A 22,270-nucleotide genomic window follows, 5' to 3' on the forward strand; every position below is an offset into this window, starting at 1 on the left:
TTTGTGGTTGGAATGTATTTTTTCTTTCTCAGAAGTGCAAAACAGAATAATATCATCTCAGGTAATTTTTTTCGTAAAATTGTGAAAATAAAGCTTTTCCCCAGGTGAAGTGATTTTAAAACAATTCAAAGTATACCATTCCGTGAAACTATTTGTGACACCTGCTTAATTTCTTCTCTTCTTTAAAGTTCATATATTTAGGCATGTGGAAAAAGACCATTGCTTTTGTGTTTATTTGTTGATATATTGTTTTTTGTTAAACACAAGGTAAAAAGAGAAACAGGTGGTTTGAGATACAGACAAAAAGATTTTTCTAGGACAAAGCCGGTTGTGTTTTTTGATAGACATGCTACATTTTGAGACACGTCTCCGTGTGTATCCTTGCATTTATATAAATCTATCAAAACATAAAGAAATCCTTCATTTAATATTACTGCAAACTGTTCCTGCTTATTTGACATTAATATCATTTTTGAAAGAATCGACGTTGCATTCAAGGCCACTTTATAAAAGCGTTGTGTTGCTCATCCTAATTCAGTCTGACACACATTCCAATAACACTACCTCCCTTCTAGGGTTTAAAACTGAATTTATGGCTGAGCATTGTGAAGTGCATCATTTAAAAATGGTTTCAACCCAAAACATCTAATAAATAAATAATGTGTATGGCTACTCAGTAGCAGACTTTCCAGACTAGAAATCATTCCATCGGATACTCAACAGTCCACTATCGGAGAGGGCTGTCAGATAAATCTTATAGTAGCTGCATTCATGTCCTGTAAATCACATGTTATTGTCTGAGCCTTCTGCCAGGTCATCTATTCTTTTCCCATTTATCAGAAATGCATACAGTACATTGAACCTAGAAGCACCATCTAGTCTGGCCTGGCATCCTGTCAGGGTAATTAAACCAGCCAAAAGAGAGAAGTCCGGTGTCTATTATCCCTTTTAAATGAGTGACGTCAGGGTGTTAGAGGTGCTATTGTGAGACAAGGCTTCTGCGTGGGGAAACTGTGATATCGCCCCCCGAATAAAGCCTTTTCTTCTAAGAGGACTCTCGCTCTCTGCCTGAAATGCAGAGGAACGTGTATGAATTGAGTGCACGTTTATCCACAGAGCAAATACAAGACTGTGAGTCCTTTCATTTGTCATATGTTTGCTTGAAATACACGACCAAGTAGGAAGAACTGTGATCTTCCCTACCCTCTCATGAAGGTATTAAGAACATTTATCTGTTGCTCACATACATGAAGCATTTGTCCTATTATTGTGGCCCCAAGGTGAAAAGGTATAAAAATAGGTGAAATAGGTTCCATAATTTTCCCTGATGCCTTTGAATTTACAGAATTTGCAGCACTTGAAAAATGTGTCTTTCTGTAGTAAATCAACTGAATTGTCAGTGGAATATGTGTAAGAGAACTAATTAGGTGGTTCTTGTCAGATCCGCCTTTGACTTAAGAGCTTTTTTCTACTGAATCTAAATTTTCTAGACCATACAATAAACTTAGGCTAACTGACTCAAACACTGTTCAGCTCTTGCATAATTTTCAGAAATTGGTGGAACGCCACCCCACCTTTTTAAAAGTTTGCAATTATGAATTAATGAATACTGCAGCAACTTCTGTGACCCCTCTGCCACTGTTATCCTCACATACACCTTGCTTGCTGGTTCAAGGTATAAGAAACTTCTCGGTTCCTCCTCCCTCTGCCCCCCTGTTGTTTCAGAGGGATTAAATGCACATTCTTGATATCTGGTGGCATATATAAAACCAAGACCAATGTTTTAATACATTTAATCTCTAGGTATTTTATCTTCTAGAAATATTAATATGATATATTGCAGTGTAACTCCATGGCTGTAGCTATTAGATTTATATTGGACCTTGATAAAGTATATCTTTCATGGGGAGATGGAAGAGGGAAGCATAAACTCTGATAGGCCAGATTTTTTGTGTGTGCAGCGATAGCATCTGCTCATACGGCCCCTGAAATATGATTACGGTTGACTATGTCATGCTCTGCGCTGATAGTTTGGGGAGTTACTTTTTTGGACAGAAAAGCCGAATCCAAGGCTGTGTATGTGCATCTTAAAAATACAACAGGTTGATTAGTAGTATTAAAGGAGAAAAAATTACACTGTGGATGTTGGTGTTACTGCCTGTGTAGGCAAACATAAAAGTCTTCAGCTTTCTTTTTTCCTTGTCTAACTCAGCTCACCAAACCAATTACCAGTTAAATGATGAAAAGTTTGCACAAGGTTTTTCTTTAGCGTGATCTTTCTTTCATGTGCTACTAAATCACTTTGCTGACGGATCCTGTTGCTCCTAAAGAAGTCAGTATTTGTCTTTTGCATGGGCAGTGAGTGTCTTAGTTGCATCATATCTCTTACTCTGATTAGGAATCTGAATTATTTAAACAATAACAGCATGTGCCATGCAGCCATGCACCTGTAAAAACAATATGACAGTGTATTTCCCCTGAGGAAGAGCAATAGGATGGTAGCTAAGATTTGGGGTTTTTCAGCAGATTTTTTGCATACACCCCCTCCCCTGCCACTCTCCACCCCAGTACTTAAATGTTTGTAAAATACAATTGGACCTTTAGGCTTTTCTGGGTATCCTTTGCTCAGAAAAAAGCTTTGTATCAATGACCCAAATTCACTGCCTCAGGAATGGGTTTTCTGTGGTGTGTCCTAAAATGTGGTAAGCCTTCGAATTACTTGGTGATTTTAGTTGATGTAGGAGGTAGCTGGTTTTCGGTGTTTGTTACTTGCAGAGAGAAGATGTTGTACTGATGCTCTGTGATCTGCACTGGTCCCTAATTTACTTTTAAGTGCAGTTTGATGTGATGGATAACTGTAGTGATTGCTGTGAAGGTTGAATTGAGTCGGGCGTAGGCTGTCTGAAGAGCGACATCCCTATGATACCATGGCAGCTAAACTCAACAGAACCACTGAAACTCTTCAACAACATCCTCGGTTAGATATGAAGAGAGTAAATGCTCTCTGAATACTTTTTATGTGCCCCGAGTGTTCAGTGATGACATTTTAATCAAGATAATATTTTTCCATCTGATCACTCTGAATTCTAACAGCTGAAAAATAAGTTTAAAAAGGATCTAATGATCTTCAAGATCCATAATTAAAAAAAGGTGTATGTTTTGGGACAGAAGGTAGACTTTGTAAGTTGTCGAAGAACTTTCTGTCAATTTTAATGCATGTTCTAATTTCCTTTTAAAAGCCACTTAGAAGATATCAAAAGTTGGAAGTTTTTATTTTTTTGGTGTGGACTTCTACCTGTAGGATCTTTGTTTGTATCAAAGATGACCGTAGCTGTACTGGAGTAAAAAAAACCCACTTCAGTTATGCATTGCTTTTGTCATAAACTTGTTAGAAAAGTAACTTTATTAGGCAAACGAAAATTATTTCAATCTTAACAAATAAAAATAGAAAAAAGGGCTTCTTAAAGTGTAAATTGTTAAGTTCAGGGGAAGATGTTGCATGAATCACACCCATAAGTGTTTGCCTTGTATTGCTAACTTTCTTTGCAGTGTTGTGAAGTGTTCAGTGTTTCTAGTTTAGTATGAGGGCACAGAAAAATACTTCACCTGCAGCTGGGCCAGAGGCTTGGCGGTGTACTTTTTTGGTTTGCTTGTGCTCTTTGGAAAAATTTGAAGATTGGAAGAATATCTACCAGCCTAGTTTTTTGTGGAGACAAGGTGGCTGTGGAAGGAAATGGGAGCATTCGTGATCATTTTACTCTGTTACAGATTATTTAGTTTCTGAAGCTGCCTCCGGTCTGTTTCATACCAAGTGGACCAAGGCATGTTAATAAAACTGTGTAAAAACATTTGGAACCAGGGGATTGCCAAAGCATGTTATGGTTATGCAGGCAGTAGTAGGATCATCACTAGTGCAATTTTATAACAAATACCTCATGTCCCTTGTAACTGGTAGACAAAAGGGAAGATTCTTATCCTATTCTTCTTTAAGATGCTGTTGCATGGGAAGTAGTTGGGAAATGTCTGTTGAGCATTTACATACAGTGCTACTTCAGGATATTTTCAGTGGAGCCAATTTACACTATAAACTATTTCCTTTTCAAAAACTCATGTTTATTTTCATCTCCAATGACTTAGTTTTGCAGGATGGAAGCTGTGGTTAAAGGTAGAGAGAGGGGAAGGTAGGTCTTACAGTAGCCAGGGGCCATGCTATCAAGAGGTTTATGTTTCAGGTAATAGTTTTTATTATCACTAAGTAGAATAGCCTGTCAGAGGAACAATTTCAGTATATCCGCCCAAAGTAGCTAGCAGTCCAGAAGCTTAAAGCCATTCACCAGGCGTGTGGAAGAGTCCAGTTTTGAAAGAAATAGAGCGAGCTTAATCTGTAAAAGCAACATTGTGATTCATCTTTGTTGTCCTCAAATTGCAGTTCCTTTTCCTCTTGTGGTATATGAAGACATCAGTTCTTTTCTGTAAGGTCTTGGGGGGTAAAATTTAGGGCTTCTGCATTCTCCTGCATTGCAAGTCACGTGATACCAACACAAGGAGCTGTTTGGCTAGGAGGTGGTCACTAGGATTAACTCTGGAGAAGTTGAGTGAAAGGCCTGGAAGATGCGAGAGGGCACTGGCTGTGAAATCCAGACTCACTCAGTGCAGTCCTATAGTGCTTAGATTTTAGATTCCATCCTGTCAGTAAGCTTCCTTCTAACAAAACAGAAGTTAAATTACCAAATCTGTTGTGTAGATCGCTTGGATTCTCTGTTACACTTGATAGATCTTGGGTTTGTTTTTTTACATATAGTGTATCTTCTTTCCTTCCTGAGTGGGAGTTTTTCCTCCAGCTCTGAGGATCTCACTTCAGGTGCCCAAAACATATATTGACAACTTTCATGCTTGGTATATGTCACTGAGCAGAGTGCTTAGAATAATTACAAATCGATTACTTGTGCTATGGGTATTTTTTTTTTTTTTTGCTTGCTTCACTGAACTATGTTATACATTCTGAGTGTTTGAAACTGGAGATCAGTTTGGTAGATAACTATCTCAAGTGCAATTCTGATAAGATTGGAATAAATGGAAACAGCTGGGAAAGCCTTTCCTTTGAACTGCAGTTTGTTGAAATTATATTTTAAATTAACTGTGGTTTTTTTTTTTTGACTTAAGCAGTATGTAGATTTTGTCTCTCCAAAACTAGATTACTGTAATATATTCTGCGTGAAAATCAAGGCGAACATAAAATTTGTCTGTTAGAACGTCACTCCCACTTTGATTTCCTGTTGCTTTCTGAATTGTTTGAAAGTTTAATTGCCTATAATTGCCTGTAATATTTAACCTGTTGAATTCCATGGAAATGCTTGAAGAGCACTCTTAACATCTTTAAATAGGAGTTTCTTTCAAACTCCTATTATTCATCTTCATAATAATCACTAAGGTTCACACTTCCCAGGTCCCTCTTTCATTTGCTGCGCTTAGCATATGTTTGAACTCTGTCTTTCCTCTTACGTGTAATTACTGGCTTCAGGAATAATGTGCTGCTTTGACTATTGGTATGTCCCACAGATAGAGTTTAAACCATCTGTGTCTATCGCTGGCTAAATTAAAAAAAAACAACAAACTGATAGACTCATTCAAGAAACAATATTCTATAAAGTAGACGTATATCGACAGTTTCCTTAGTAGTAAAAACAAAAGTTTATAACTTAAACTTTGCTTTTGTCTTAAGTGTGAAAATAAGTTGGAACGTTTTGGGACTGATTTGCCAATACTGCATGAATACTAAGTGACCTTTTCTTGACTTAATGATGCAATAAGCGCTTTATAGTTATATCCTGACAGGTAGTGGTCACAGTAGTTAAAATGTGTGAGCTACTACTTTGGCTTTATCTTCTTATATCTTTCCATAATTCTTAGTCTTTATTTTCCATAATTCTTAGTCTAGGAGGATATTTTAAAGGTTTGCTCACTCCCCAGTTTCAAGATGAAATAAGTGATTTTGAGATGAGTGAAAACTATGGTGTGTTACATTTAGTAGTGGAAAAACAATAATATTGGATATGTTACTCTTGTTAAGCGGGATTGATGTTTCTGCATATTAGGTATATGTAATTGTAATCATCAAAACGATAGAAATTTGTTTGTAACTCAAGCTCATTTTATCTAGACCTACTTTTGGCCCGCTGGAAAATGCCCTCTACAATTAGCAGCTGTCACTGCTAATTTTCGAAGCGTTCACCAAGAGCAGGCTATACCAGCTGCAGCTGCAAACTGAGAAAAGTAGTGTGAAAGAACCAGTGTTTTTTGGTTTATACTACACAGCTGTTCTCTGGAAAGTAACTGTGAACTCTGTGGTTTTGAAGAAAAATTTAGAAATTCATCTCTATGTAAAGAAATTGGGATGGGTGTGATATGTTAGACTAAGTGTGTAGAGAGATACAAGTGGGTAACTGTAGTAAAGCCATGGTGTTCTGGTGCGAGGCATTGTTTGGAAGAGTACACTTGGAGAAGTCAGCGTGACTTGCAGACTTTGGAGAGAGGAATGGATAAAAGATAAGATTAAAACCCAGAAAATTTCTTAGAAATAGTTTACCACGCTGGAGTGGAGAGATGAACTTTCCTAAGGCCACCTTACTAAAACATGATTGTTGCCTATAGTAAAGTTCTGGGAGGAAAATGAGGATTTTTCCTCCCTGATTTTCTTTTTTTAATACAATCTTTAGTAGTTGTTCTATAGGCTTTTCGGATATTATAGGCTCTTAGGAAGAAAATATTCCCTTATGAAATGAAAATGACTTGAATTTGGTGAGGAATCCGGGACATGGTGTTGGGGTGAGTTTAATGGAAAACACGTCTGCTACAGCTAAAAATATTACCCTTTAAAATGGTGTTGCTGAGAGTTTGTATGATTAATGTATTTTTATGTTTAGAGGGGAGAGTGGATTGTCTAATGTAAATGTGAATCTTGGGGGTGTGATAGGGGAACAGGACAGCTTAATTTCCATGAATGTACATTTCTGCAGATGTTGAGAACTAAGGGAACATAATTTAGCTACAGAAGCAAGACTTTTCTGAAGAAAAAAGGCATCCTGTTGCTTCACCAGCACACTAGGACTTAAAAAAACACCACCATTTAAGGTGAGTTTTGTGCAGTGAGAGCACACCCTGTGGTTTGGCAGTCTAGTCAGAAGGATGATACCATGCTGACTTTATAACTAGATCTTTGAACAATATTCTCATGGGTGGTAAATGCAAAACAAAGTAATATCAACTGGCACTTAATTCTGTGAGCTCCCTGCTGATGGGGCTCTGCACTGAAATGGAACTCTTCCTGACAGGAAGTCAGCCGCGAAGTGTGGAGACCTCTGAAAATAAAGTGTGCTTTAATTTGACACCCTGCTGTTTTACAGCTAGTCTGTTTAATTTGAGACTATGGAAAGAGGTTTAGTGGAGGGGAGATGTATGAGATTATGGAAAGTTCAGTGAGGGGCAATGCTTGTTATCAGTTATACTGATTACAAATATGTGAGCATTTTTGTTCATGTTAATAAACAGATAACGTGTCTCTGTTTCCAAGCAAAAATGCTTAATAAACTCATGATTTGGGGAGCAGTGCTGTTTCCTCAAAGTTCTGGCAGAAGAAGCTTTGCATAGTGGTGGTGTTCAGCTTATTGTTTAACCTTTAGTCCTATTTATACTCATCTGTGCCTTTTGACGTATCTCTGCAACTGCGAATACATCTGTCTCATCGAAGATGTTGAAGACACACTAATCTGTCAGTATTTTAAGATAGCCCATTTAAGTGGAAAAAACTCCTAATTCAGATGATCAGTATGACATTGAGGTGCATGTCTGTTAGGCATTAGATCCTAGTTCTGAGTCAAATCTGACTCAGAAGAATCAGCTGGATTTTCCAGTCCTGTCTGAATATTTAGGAAGACATCTATTTCTATTACCACTTAAACCAAAAATGGTTATGTTGTTGTTTGTGGAAAATTTTCTTAGTGAGTGCAGGGGATGATTTGGAGTGAAAGAAGCAGAAAGTTATTGTGTATCGTATTTATTGTAGCAACATATAGGGACAGATTTTTAAATTTGATTTAGCTTCCTTTTCTCTAAATCTTTCTTTAAAACATCTGCATTAGGATAGGATTACTCAAGGGAACGCCAAGCGACAGGTCTGGACATCCTGTCTGTTGAGTGAAGAGGTTTACATCCTTTGGCTTCATTCCCTCAAAGCTACAATGGTAGCAGGTATCTTGTTCACTGTTTGCATACATTCATTATGAGAGTTTAAATTGAAACCAAGCTGCATGTGAGGAAAAGGGTAATATAAAGGGGCTTTTAGTTCCAAAATTGTATTCACTGTGTATATTGTTGAGTTCTTTATTAGTTAGATTTATTTGGTTGAAGTGTATCAGACATTGAGCAGGAAGGTTGCTGCTGTTTTGTGGTGGTGATGATGACTGTTACTATCAGTGGGACTAGTCCATCACTACTAGTGCAACTATGCAGCAGTAAGTATCCTGTGATTTTTTTTTTTTTTTTTCTCTTGTCCTTATAATTAGTAGTCTACCCTGAAAGACAATATTTTCCATGCAGTGATTTTGCACTCAAATCAGAATCACAGTTAGGTAAAAAACCACTGAAATCAAGAGGCAGTTGCCTTCTACTCTTGCTATTCCTCAATTTCCTTTCTCTCTAAAAATGATGCTGGTGCTGCAACTTGTTTGTTTGGCTCTCTCCCCTTAGTCTTATGCTGTCCCTTTTTCTTCACTTCTGTTTTTCTGACTCATCTCCTTTCACTTATGCAGCAATTGGAAGGAAGAAACTGTTTACAGAACTGCTTGGTACTTTGATTTCACAATTAATGTTTAAGATTTCTGTTCCGATTCTTCCTGAAGCTACCATCCTTCATCTCGGCATTAAAAATAGCTGATGGTTAAAGAACCTGAAGAGGAAACTGGTGGAAAAGGTTTGCTGCTAGATGAACTCAAACCTTGACCCCTAATTTCATTTCACGAGGAGTCATGGTAACAGCCTGCTAGTGGGAGAGAGAGGGAGAGACTGCCCAGGCAAATTGCTTCCTCTGTCAGAAACCGTGGACCTGAAATCACTGATCCACTCCTTCAGTTTTTCCCCGTTCTATGTTTTGTTGCAGTGCTGGGACTGCAGAGGAACTGGAATTTAACATAGACTTATCTTTTTCATCTTAATGTGGCATATGTTCTTGGGGCAAAATTTTATTCATCAAGTCATGAGTTAGATGACTGTCAGAGGCATATAACAAATGTTTTTCATATACATGTTCATACTTTTTTGTAACTAGATACCAAAATGAAGTTTATGAGTTTTGACGATATGCTGCTTTTTTGCTATGATAGTTATTACCAATAGCATTTTTTAATACAGTGATATTTTCATAATTTTATATGAACTTTTGGATCAAGTGTTTTAAATTTTCTTTTATTACTGAAATCCTGTTTTAAGAACATCTGGTATCAACATAAATTATGACAACTGCAGCCTATGTTGAGATTTTCTGGCTGTGTGCAATTGTTAAAGATTGTACGTGCTGCAACATCTTATGCCGTGTATCTTCCATAATACTGCATCTTTTAGGATAGATTTCTGTAGTTTGTAGAGAAGACAACAGTTGTCACTCTGAGAGTAATACAAGAAGCATAGTCTGACAGGCTGACAGTTTTTTTATTTAGTATTTTACTGAACAGCATAGTACTTAAGTATGCAAACTACTCCAGCTCTAGATGTGTATATAATTTATTTTCAGAATCTGTAAAAACCGATTGTGACTAGAACTCAAACTTTTAAGTATTGAAATTAAACTCTCATTACAGGGTAGTTTTAGGCATTTACTACTAACAACATAATACCAGTTTATAGGAAGCTCTGTTTACATGGAATAACCCAAATGGTTAAACAGCAGGGGAGTCTTCTGTTTTTAGTTAAAAAACTGCTGTTTCTGTATGGCTTATTTACTACTTGTTTAATTCCTAATGTAGTGTGCTGTGGAATTGAGCATGCAAAAGTCAGCAAAGAGTTCTGTTTTCTGCGTCTAAGGTTATTACTTGCTGTACAATAATAAAGGCACTATTTTATTGGGTTAGTTGTAATTAACTTCAGCACTAGGCATTGATATAAATCATTCCTAATCTGTTTTCTTTACATTTTCATTCTTTTAAACTGGTTTAACATAGCTTCTTTCTGTCGTCCTTTTACATAAGGACTAGGGTTGTAATTGCTTTTTTGAATTAGGCTGTTGGAAGCTAATGTGCATGTTGATCCAAGAATTGATTAAGGAACACTAATGAATTTCATATAATGTTTTTAAGAGATTTGTAATAAATACTCTATAGCAGTGATCTGTTACACCATCCGTATTCAATACAGTGTTGCCATGCTGTGCAGCTGGAAAAATATTTTGGTATAAGGAACTTCGATTCTGTTTCATAGTTAAAATAGTAAACAATTTTGTGGTCATGAATAAAAGAATAGTGTTCCAACTCTTCCCCAGAGTATATTTTATGAAAGTAGCTATCGTTATTATAATCTTTGCTTCTGTGTTTTGTCAGAGGGAAAAGACTGAAACACTTTTGGTTGTCAGGTTTTTTTCTGCTTAGTCTCGGTGTTTGATAGCGGCTGGGCCACGTGCCACCAGTGTCCTGCAGCATTTTCAGTTGTTCTTTTAACAGCATGGGTTTGAAACAAGAATGTTAAGTGTTCTCTTCAGTCAGTTTTGCAACTGAACGTGCTTGTATCTTGAATTTCTTGTCTTTTTCAGGGGTACGTGGTCACACACGCACCATTTCAGCTCACATTTACAGTTCATTAGTTAGTTTGATATGAGTGTGGAATATTTTCCCGCAACAGTGTGCTTGGTGTTCTACCTCTGCTTGAGGAGCCAGCTCATCTAGTTAATTTTTACACAACTTTCTCCTTGAAGACTCATTAAAATTTTTAATACAAAGGCTTCAGTTGTGTACTGTCACTAGCTGATTTTCTGACAAAAAGCAATGTCTTTTTAATGGAATGCCAGCAGTAAATACTTTTTATTGTAACTGAGTGTGTTTGATAGTTTAAAAGTCTTATAAAAATAATTAGCTCTTTTATATAGTTCTAATGGCAGCCTTGCAAGTTTCCCCTGGAGCAGTCTCTAATGAACAGGCCTTGATTTTTCCAGTTGGACTCTTAGATTCCCTGAGGACTTGACTTCAGACCTTGAAGGGCAGCAGCTGCCATTTGTCTTAAGACTGGAGTTGCCAAACAGACAGACCATGTACTAATAGGACACATTTGTACAGCCTGAGTATGTGGAACCCCGATAGAGGCCTAATGATGATCATCTGTTGAGAGCTTGTAGCTGGCCAGGGTTAGAGTAACTTTTATCACCCTTCTTGAAATCAAAACCTCTGTATTGATTGGTAAGATAGCTTGCCTTGTTACGTAGATGCCATGTTAAAGCTTTCATAGACAAGCCATTGTTTAGTGTGGAATAGTATCCACTGTTTAAATTTTAATAAAATTCAAGCCTGTCGGATAAGTTTTCCCTCCCTGACAAGATGTTCTAAATTTTTAGGACGGTAGTAAATATTTTTGCAAGCTCTCTCTTTTTTCTGTGTTAGGATTCAGCAACAGTGATGTTCTTCAGCAGGCAAAGGACCATGAATGTAATTACTGAAATTCTTTTTCTCTCAATCAATTTCTGATAGCTTTTCCATTATTGATTTATATTTTTTAAAATTTTATTTGAGCATCCAAGTGTAACTGTATGGATACTGAATAACATTGTCTCCAAATGTGTTTTCATGGTACTCTTACATTAAAATGTGTCACATCCTTGCAAAATCTTTTTCCTACACTACTTAGCATGCACTAATTTCGATATTAAATTGCTACATAGGGTGCATAGATATGATTTCCCATAATTCCATGTTGGTTTTAATTTTTTTCAATGGAGATTTGTAGATTAAAATAATTCAAGCATGCTTCGACTCTTTAAAAGTAATTTATGTTTGCAGATATTCTGCTTAACATGCAGTCTAACTCTTTTTTTTTTTTTTTTTTTTTTTTTTTTTTTTTTTTTTAATTATGAAGAACCTAGCTGAGATATAATCTACTTTTCCCTATATGTTCTTTATTGCTGAGTTCATTCAAGCCTGTAGTGGATGTGGTGCTGAGAGAGTGCTGACACCAAGTGCAAACACTGCTGAAAAGTTCTTGATAGTTTACTTTAGGCACTTAAAGATTAGTATATCTCTCTATGAACAAGTTTTTCATGCAGATTTGACCTTTACTCTAGGATATAATATGTCTCTTAGTCATATGTTAACACATTTTCCCACCCTGCTCCTTAGTGCTCCATTCGCAGTTCTCAGTACCAAAGTCGTCCTTCTCCTTTGTTTCATAACCAAAATAAATTCTTAAAACTCCACCAGCTTTATGGGAAGGATGGATTAGCAAAGAATTTGCTCTTTTTTGCTTGCTTATGAGTGTGTATTTCAACCGTTGGCTATAATTCTTAATTGTGAAATATGTTAACCTTGTTTGAAGGATGTTTTTCTAAGTTTCTGAGACAAATGAATTATTAAGGTGTATGCATGCGTATATACATATGAATGAAAGCAGCAGCACAGATTGCTACAGTGGAAAATAGAGCAGGTTTTGTCTATTGGAAAAGTGTTCTGTTAAAGATTCATGTTTAATTGTTTAGCCATCAGGCCAGTTAATGGATTGGTCTTGCAAATGTTTTATATAGCTTGAAGAGTTAATTGTTTGAAATGGGACTAGATTTCTTTCCTAGAAGAGTAGAGGTGAGGAGGGATATGTCCATTTGCTGCCTACAGGCAAGCACTTCAAATCACAAACCAACAAGAATGTTTATCAACGCAATTTTCTTGGTATTTGTTTGAGTGATAGAGTTTAGGAATGGCTGTATTGGGTTAGATAAAGGTTCCACCTTGCTGCTTGTTGTGTCTTCAACTATAGACACGGAGATGCTCATGAAGAATTAAATAGGGCAAGGGTGTGTGATACTCTTCCACTCTCCAGCTATTTTCAGCTCAGGGTATTTTTCTGAATTGGATGTAGTTCCTGTGTATTTAGCCAATAGCAATGTATTTTCCTTTGGTGTACTTGCACTGTCTCCTCTTGATCCTACTGAACTTTTAGTCACCACAACATCCTTTGGCAAGAGATTCCACTGGTCTGTAATGCACTGTGTAAAGAACCACCTGCATTTCTGTCTTGGAGCTGGCTCCTACTACCTGCTGCTTGTAGAAAAGGCTTTTGGGCAGGCCTTTGTGGGTAAGAAAGAAGCTCCTGAAGTATTAGATCTGAACAAGGATGTTCCGAATGAGTAGGGAGCCAGCAACAAATGGAAGAAAAGTACTGATCAATAGAGTTGACACTGGAAAATTCAAGTTCAGTGTGGAATTTTTAAAGAACTTCACTTGTCTGATGATGCCATGTGATTAGAGACATACCTTGCTTTTAAGAGAGGAAATAGAAGGATCAAGTAGTAGAAAGGACTTCTCAATGCATTTGAAGTTTGAAGTAACTACATATGAACATGTAGATGAAATGAAATAAAATGGGACACAGAATTACTGAAGACCATTTTGCTAGACTAGTCTAATTGATGGTTATGGTCTAATGGATGTTGTGGTCTTTGACCAAAATCTATTTCCTAGACAAAGGAAATTTAGTAATTTATGAGAGTTTGATGAGAGCGTTTAGTACTGTCATACAACTGATCATTACTTAGAATTAATTAAAACCCCACTGTAAAATAGATTAACACACCACCACCCCCCCACCCCTGACTCAAATGGGACAACAGTAGTTCATGATATAAACCTTGAGGGAGATTATTAGTTTCTTAAAGGATCAGTACTATTTAATGTTTTCATTTAATGATCCTTGTGCACTCAGTAAGAATGTGTTAATGAAACTTGTTGATGAAATAAAATTGGTGCTGTAGAGGACTGGTAGATAATTTCGCTTATGGCAGAGTCATGCTGTAGTTATGGGAAATGTGTTGTTCTCCACAAAATTATAATTCTGATGAGGTTTGAAGCACCATTTCAGGAAAGGATATGGTATTTGTGTTTTTATCTAGAGTACCCGTGGAAGTGTTTACAGATTCCATTAAGGAAGTAGGTGAAACAATAATAAGCTAGGAAATTTCCGTATCAGAGGTAGTATTTGAATAAAATGTGATTTCTTTTTTGTCTCCTTGTAATGGCTGCTTTTTCATTGTAGCTCTTTGTGATAGTGTTTAGTGCTTCTAGGGTTTTTTTCCTGCTTCGTGAGTGTACAGTGACCAAAAGCATTAAAAGTAGATTATGTCTCTTGGTTACTGAACGTTTATAGCCGTAGGAAATGATGTCCAATTAAGTACAGCTTAGAACAGGTATGAAATTATTGACTCTGTTGATCTTCCCTTACAGTCCTTTCTTAGCAAAGTGCTGAAATGTGTTTTGTAGTTATTTGGTTGCATTAGTGGTTGAGTTTGAGGCTTTTAACGTGTTTTTTTCCTAATACCTTTGGGAGATGGATAACTAAGATGTTGATATAATAATGCAATATGCATGCTGAGTGTAATTGTTTGAGAGAGAACATATACTGTGGGGAAATATTGAGTGGATTGTGAAAGATGATGACCATTAGTCTTTTCTTTCAACTATTAAAATTAGCTTTAGGGTGTGTTCAGCTGTGATTTATGAAATTGTTTAGACTAACGCCGCCTTTGATGCTGTCTGATGTAGAGAAAAATGCTGAAAAGTATAATGATAAATGCATGTTATTCTCACTTTTGGCAACCTCCATCTTCACCAATTAAATTTTCAAGTATTATAGTTAGCTCTCTCCAGAGCAACAGATGGACAGTGTCATAAATGGAAAAAATTATTTTGCTTTTCTTGTTTTCACACTACAGAGAATAGTTTCAATTATAATCATGTGAAGCAAAATATTTAGAACTTGATATTACATTTTAAAAAACTCTGAGGATTAGTTGCATATGGTATTTTGTTTAGAATATTAACAGCTAAAAGGCTTTTTTTTAAAGACTAAATGTTTCTTACAGCTGTTTCAGACAGCTTAGCTTGGAGTCATATAATGGTGGCCATAAGAAGGCAATAGGGGAGAACTGGGCAAACCATGGTGGGAGAATTATTAGTAAAAGACACATAGCAATAAGGACCAATGATGCTACTTGGTGTAACCTCAAAAACAAAACCAGAAAAACAACAGAAAACCCCCAAAACCCATATGTGATAATATGTAAATGAAACTTAGCTGGCACTTAATGTTCCTTGCTTATTAAAGCATATAAACTGGTTATATAAAAAGTAATTAAATACATTTATAATTAATGATGGATAATACATCACAAATTCCAATTATTTTACTATTAATTCTGACTACTTGAAAATTGTAATCCATTGTTGCAATTTAAAAATTTAGAGAGTATGTTAGGCCTGGAACATGTCAAACCTTGAGAGATCAGAGTTACAATCTTGCCCCTGCATTTGAAATCTGAAAATCTTTTCTGGGAGTTGGGGACAGAATTTAAACTGTTCTAGTGGCTTCTGTGTACATCTGATCAAACCACCTTGTTGCTGCCCGAGAGGTAATTCTGCAACACTGAACAGCAAAATCTGTGCTCTGTCGACACTGGGTATTAAAAACTCCTGCGTTCAGAAACCTGAAATTTGTTTAAGGGATATTTGCAGTTTTGCACTTTTTGCCTGTTTTGGAACTGATGAGATTTTTGAAATGAGTTACAGTGATAGAAGTAGTGGTGTGAATAATCATTAGGATTATTTCATTCAACAAAAACAGAAAAATCAAGGAAGCTGATGTGGAAGAGCATATGAAACTTAAGTATCTGTCTGCTGCAAAATCAGTCTGTTGTTATTAGTTTAGAAGAGCTGTTGAGTTTAAACCAGGAGTTGGATTTGGCCTGTTCAATCCAAATGCCTCCGCCTTTTCCCCAAAATATAAGGTTCGTCCATTTACCACCTTAATTTTTAGCTCTGTCATCCTGTTCCTACTAAGCCTAGGATTAAAAATCTCTGTGTTTTTGTTAACCGATTCTGTTTTCTCCTCAGCTTTCAAATGGGGGAAGCCAAGCCCAAGTGATAGGTCATCTGGTTGCTTGCTTTCCTTTGTCTCTTCTGGGCGCCAGGCAACATGTTTAAGAGGTGTAGAATTTTGCTGTAATCCAGGGTTCAGAAATGTGGGGTGCACATGTGTCTGCTGTTGCCATCATTTCAGTGTGTTAAAAAATCAAGACTGTTAAAAATGTGTTGACATTTTTTGAAACATATTGGGTGTTAATGGGGCAGTCTTTGAATCATTAGCAGAATTTTTTTGAGTAGAGATGGCTATGTGATGCTGAGATGAGGATTGTTATCAGTTTATATGTTAAATAGACTTTAAGCTATAAGAGAAATTTATGTCTAAAGAATGAACCTTACATTAACTAAAACAGTTTGTTTTTAGCATTATCAAGATTCAATAAGGCAAAAAAGCATCAGTGAACCAGAGTAGGTTCAGAATTATTGCATAACATAGCAAGAGAAAATGATGCCATTGTTTGTGAAATGTTTTTATATTTTCTTCTCCCTTCCACAGAATATGACTTTGAGTAAATGATACTGTTCTGTTTCTTCATGCTGGCAATGTTTTCTTCCTTATTAGCACACAATTCATTCCTTATATGTTTGGTGATAGTGCTGTAAATTGCTAAAATGGAGAAGGAAGTGTGTGATTCTGTAGCTGAAAATGTTTTTTCTTAGTTTGGTTTTTATACTCCCCCCCCCCCCCCTTTTTTTTTTTTTTTTTACCCCCCAGGAGTGGCAGAACTCTATACAAAAGAATGCTGGCCTTGCTTTTATTGAACTTGTCAATGAAGGAAGGTAAGTCACAATATTTGATAGCACCTCTGCCTTAGCCTTCAAGAAGTGGTGTGACTTGAAACTTTTTAAAAAAGAGTTTTTCTTCTGCTCTTTTTGGGTCCTTTTTTTTTTGTTTGTTTGTTTTTGTTTGTTTGTTTTGTTTTATATGCATGATTTCACGTTCTTAAATTCTTTGGTTCAGTTCGAATACTGAATATGGGATATTGCAGAATCCCAATGCTCTTTAGTTTTATTAGATATTTCTCTTATCAGTGTGTCAGATTTTTCTTTCTACCTGTCTTTGTGCACTGGTTAACGTTGAAACTATAATTTGTATTCAGCTAATCTCTTGAGGAAGGGAATTGATATTTGGAAGACATTGTAGCTAGGAACCGTAAGATAAGCCTCTGTCTCAAAAATTAGATTCTGGTTTGCTCATTTATTTTCTATCTACCTGATAAAATAGAAAGGAAGAGAGTCCCTTTAAGGAAAAAAACACCCAACCTGTTAATATTACCAATTAGTTTAATATTCTATCTGTATACGTATATTACTGGAACTTATAGAAAATGACAGAGCCGGTGATGAGGCCGTGCTCTTTGACTTGTAGTGACTGTTCAGAACCATCAATATTTTCTTCATTAGGAATTGATTGTTGAGGCAGGCTAAGAGCAATATTTACTTTTTCTAAAGGATTTTTTTTTAAAATGTCTTAATGAGTTAGCTAAGGAGTATTATAAGAAATGCCATTTATCTAACCCTAAATTCTCTTAGTAACTTGAGCTATTAAGAATCCCAATAGAAAATAAATTTTACTGGATCAGGGCAGCTACTGGATTAAAAACAAAATAATATATCACATAAATTAAAACGCTATATAAATACCTTTTCATCATTGTAGTGATAGGGGAGATGGCCATCTGAGATTTTTCTTTTAAAATGTGTAGAAGTTCTCAAGATAAATAAAAGTAACGACCGTTTTAATGGTTGCATTTCAGTTTATGGTGAGGGAAACACCATTCTGAGGCAGAAAAAGCATTTTGCTACTAGTCTTGATCCCAAGGGCCAAGGTAAAGTAACAAGGGTGTTCAGTTACAGTGTTAAGATCTAGCCTGTAGTTGTTTCCTATTATGTGAGTCTGACCTGTCTTGACCTTTCTTATAAAGTGCCTGCTATAAATTTGGCCCTTGATTAATGTTTTATTAGCATAGATAACACAGAGATCCCACACACATGTAAAGCACAATGTAAGGTTCATCTGTGTAAGATGATTATCATGAACAAGTCAGTTGCTGAGACCCAGTTGTAAGTAGCAGTTACCTAGTAGCTATTCAGCTTGTCCAGGTCAAGCTTTCAGAGGGCATTCTATCAGAAAACTGTTTGGAATTGACTGTTTTCTTTTAAAAACCTGCAGTGCCCATCACAGACAGATGGAATCATTCCCCCATCTCCATAAACAACATCAATAACTTAGTCTGCCCTTCGCAGAGCGCTTGTCTCAGGGACAAATGATCCCTCGAAGACTGAAAAGTGTGGTTTTGGTTAGCAGAAAATATCTAAGTAATTGTAACTTCATTTCATTTCTGGCTTATGGCAGAGTTTTTTTTAAAAAGTGGGAACACAACTTTCATTATGGGGAAGAGGAGAGGGATTTATTTCTTAAAAATTCTTCCCCTCCATTGCTGTTACAGGAGCCTTTAAAGTTATGCTGAATTGGTCATTGCGGTGCTTTGTGGCTTTTCAGCATTCAGTGAAATGAAACTGTTATGCCTCACGTGACATGAACTGTATTCCAGAGCTCCTCTTCTCTTTATGCAGGTTGCACGTTATTTTTCTTGCACATATACTAACGCTTACACTGAAACATTTCAGGCCTTGTGTTTTATTCTATTTGTTATTTTTTTTTAAATGTAGTTTTACCATAACATTATAATCTTAAAAACTCCCAAAGCGGGAATCTTTTAATTAAAATTTAAAAATGAAACCAGCTGAATGATACAGATTTAGACTTTGACTGCATAGTTGTATAATACAAGTTGAAATTTTTAAACTGCTTCTATAAATACTCCAAGAAAAGAAAACAAGGTAGTTGTACAAAGGACAGCACGGATGCCAGCAAGTAAGGAAGGATGTCTATGGGCTACCGTGACATGTGGAGTGTAAGAATAAATAAAATAAAAGACTGGAAGAACTGCCTAGAATTTGTGCAATCACAAAATTGCTGTTGTCTGTCACCCTGGTGAAGGTGGTCTTGGTCATCATATAACCTTTGTGAACCAGGGTTTTATACCCAATGTTTGTTGCTAGTTTTTTGACTAACAATACCAGAGAATATTCCAGTTTTAAGTGTGTTCAACTGGTTTTATTTATCAGGCAAATAAGATGCTTGAAAAATCTTTCTCTAAGAGAAAGAGGTCTAGAATAAGAGATCTAAATCTCTTCTTTTACTTGCTTTCAAATGTATTTTTTGTTTTTATGTGAAAGATATGAATGTACCTCTCTCTATCACAGCAGTTGAAAGTTTTATGTTTAGGCTTGCCATGTTTTGGCTAGGATTCCCTGGACAGAAATATGTGCAGAAAGTTTGCCTCTGGGACTTGTCAGATCTACAGTGCATGTGCTGTATTCAGAATGTGTTGGTCTGAATTTCATCACGTTCACAAGTAAATAATACGTTACACATAGAGTTGCTCCCAGGCTTTTCAGATAGATCAGCTCCACTGCGCATGTGTAGCAGAATTGATCTGTTGTGCCCAGTGAAATTTTCAGTCTTGAACTGAAAACAGTATCTAAGCAAGAGACTGGTATGTGAGAACACAGAACTGTAAACCTACCTAAAACTGAAATCTTTTGAAGGCCAGGTTACAAGCATAGTGAAAACAAAAAAAATCAACAAAACCCAGCTCTGTAGAAAAACAGGAAGGTACACAATGTAAGTGAAAAGCTAAAAGAGCAGGTATTGGAAAATAGCCTCTTTCTGTGCGTAAAAAGAAATGTTGGTTTTGGTACATTGCTACATTGAACATAAATCTCTGTTTAATAAAAATGAATGAGTATTGTTCACTATTATTGTAATGTCTGAGAACACTTTGAAACCTTGTGAAAGGTGCCTCTACTCAGTGCTTCTCTGTCCTGAGCCATCTGTGCAGCAGAAGTATAGACTGCAGGATGTTTTCTGTAGCCTGCTGAACTTCTGTCAGTCTAGATTTCAGTCTTTGTGCTTGTCTTTCACCTTTAGGGAGAGTCTGGTTTGCAGTCTCAACCCAAGAGCTTACTGAGGAGGGAATTTGTTCACTGGAACCACCCTTTAGGTGTGATTTGGTTCATTGTCATGGCCAATCCTCTATTTTGGAGACTCCCAAGGTGTCCAGACAGATTCTTTTTTTTCACCCTGAAACTAATTATGTTTCTTCCTTACGCAGGAGATGGTCAAGCCATTATTTCTTAACTGAAAAAAAAGAAGCTTTTACTTCCTTACGTGTACAAATGTGTCTTTTGTTAGGCTTATTTCCTCTACTTGACTAGCTAGCAAACAACTCCCTTGCTCTGTGAAGGTTAAAACTCTCCTGTCTCTTTGATTCATTAGCACACTTTAGTGTGAAACATCTCTTATGCTAGACCTTATTTTCTGTATCAGTCAGTGCACTAACAAACGTACTCGAGCTTGAGACTAACCCTGACAGTTATTATCCCCTTTGGAGTGATAATGGGTTTGGCATGGCAGGGGTTGAGGGATCAGTCTCCTAAGCATGCTGCAGCAATTATTCTTTCCGATTTTCGGTTGAAGAGACTCTCGAAGATGCTTAATTTTAATTTTCTCAAGCATAGTTTCTTTGGTCATCCAAAGCATTAAGTGCTGTGTTCTATACATGGGGTTTTTTTTATACACTAGTAAATGAATATTCGGACAGCAGTTTCTTTAAAAAACTGTCACACAAAGTTGGGTTGAAAGATAACCTCATTAAACTAGCAGAATACATGTTTAATTTCCTGTCCTTTGTCTTCGCTTTTTTTCAAATCCTTAATCAAAACAAACAAACCAAAACTTAAGGATTCACAGTGTATCCAGGAGAACCAGAACTGATGAAGTTTGTTTTTCCGTAGCTTTTCCTCATTGCTAGATTTGCTGTTGTCTAATGAGGAATGAAATCTAATCAAAATTCTCCTGCCATATCAGAGGAATCTCCTCCTATATTGGATTTTGTATTACGGCTCTCACTGCAGTCAAAAACAGCTTTTTGTTTTGTTTTTTAAGGATGCTTGCAAGGGTTTTTGTCCTCTGGAAATAAAACTTATATAAAATTTATATTTTTGATAAACTCTAGCCTTCTATTAAAAATACTTGTTGGAATTAGCTGATGAATTTGAAAGTTGCTGGGAGAAGCAGGAAGGCAGACAGCATGCAAATCTAATACCCTTAGCAAGTAAAAAGTCCACCAATCAATTGGAAAAAAAAAAAGCCCCAAACCTCTCCAGAAATAATGAGATGTACCTGGTGGTATTCTCCCAATACATAACATCTAGCAGTATAAAATCTGGAATGCTGTAATCATCTGTATTTCTATAGTTTGGGGCTTTTTTCAGAAGGAACGGCACTAAAAAAATTTCAACATATGTCGCCTTAAATTGTATGTATTACTTCTGACTGGTCATAGATGCAAATATATTTTAATATTGAAATAGCTGGCTACCAAACTAGTTGGCCAATTACTTGCATGCTTTCCTGACAGCAAATAGGGGACAGATGTAGGCTGCCCCATTTGATTGTCTTCCATTTGTAATAGTGCAAGCGCTCTCAAGGAGTGAATGTTACTGAATGTCTTCCACAGGAGCAACTACTGTGATGGAAAACAGTTAGAAAAATACAGCTGTTAATGAAAAAATGAATGATCACTGACAGACTTATGCTTTGTGCATAATTGACAAAAAAAAGCTCAGGAAAATAATGATAATTGTAGTCACATCCAAACTGGAATTGATTACTACCAGTCTGCTCCCCTTATTGCATCCTCCTTGCCCTGAGAGTCTGATAACATAAAACCTTGATTTGTAAAAGAAAAAAAGAAAGTGTTTTCCATATTTCCTTGCTTTTCATTTTTAGCAACCCATTCTGTTTAAGTAGGTTTTGTAAAAGGGATTTTTGGTGATGTATTTTCTGAGTTTTCATGTTATTGTTTTGATTTCATAGCAGAAGCAACTTTGTTAATGTGTAAATTTGAACTAGAGAAGATCATTAGGCTGTACTTTAAACAACATTTTACATGTGATGAAAATTAGAAATTGCAGCCTGGATGTGTTTCAGAGATGGATAAGTGCCTTGAGGTGGGGGCTCTTGAAACTACATGATTTTGGTT

At 36.4% G+C, this 22,270-nt stretch overlaps 1 protein-coding gene across 4 annotated transcripts in view; it reads left to right on the forward strand.

The window, feature by feature from the left end:
• The window catches only part of LRBA (LPS responsive beige-like anchor protein), a 404,059-nt gene that overhangs the window by 113,220 nt on the left and 268,569 nt on the right, over positions 1 to 22,270 (forward strand). For all 4 annotated transcript variants that reach the window (XM_026847510.1, XM_026847512.1, XM_026847511.1 and 1 more), the window contains one exon: positions 16,873 to 16,937. In XM_026847510.1, coding sequence (XP_026703311.1) covers positions 16,873 to 16,937 — 65 coding nt within the window. The remainder of the gene's footprint in view (positions 1 to 16,872; positions 16,938 to 22,270) is intronic.

Source organism: Athene cunicularia, assembly GCF_003259725.1.
Source record: "Athene cunicularia isolate RWA chromosome 4 unlocalized genomic scaffold, athCun1 chr4_part2, whole genome shotgun sequence".
Taxonomy (NCBI): Eukaryota; Metazoa; Chordata; class Aves; order Strigiformes; family Strigidae; genus Athene; species Athene cunicularia.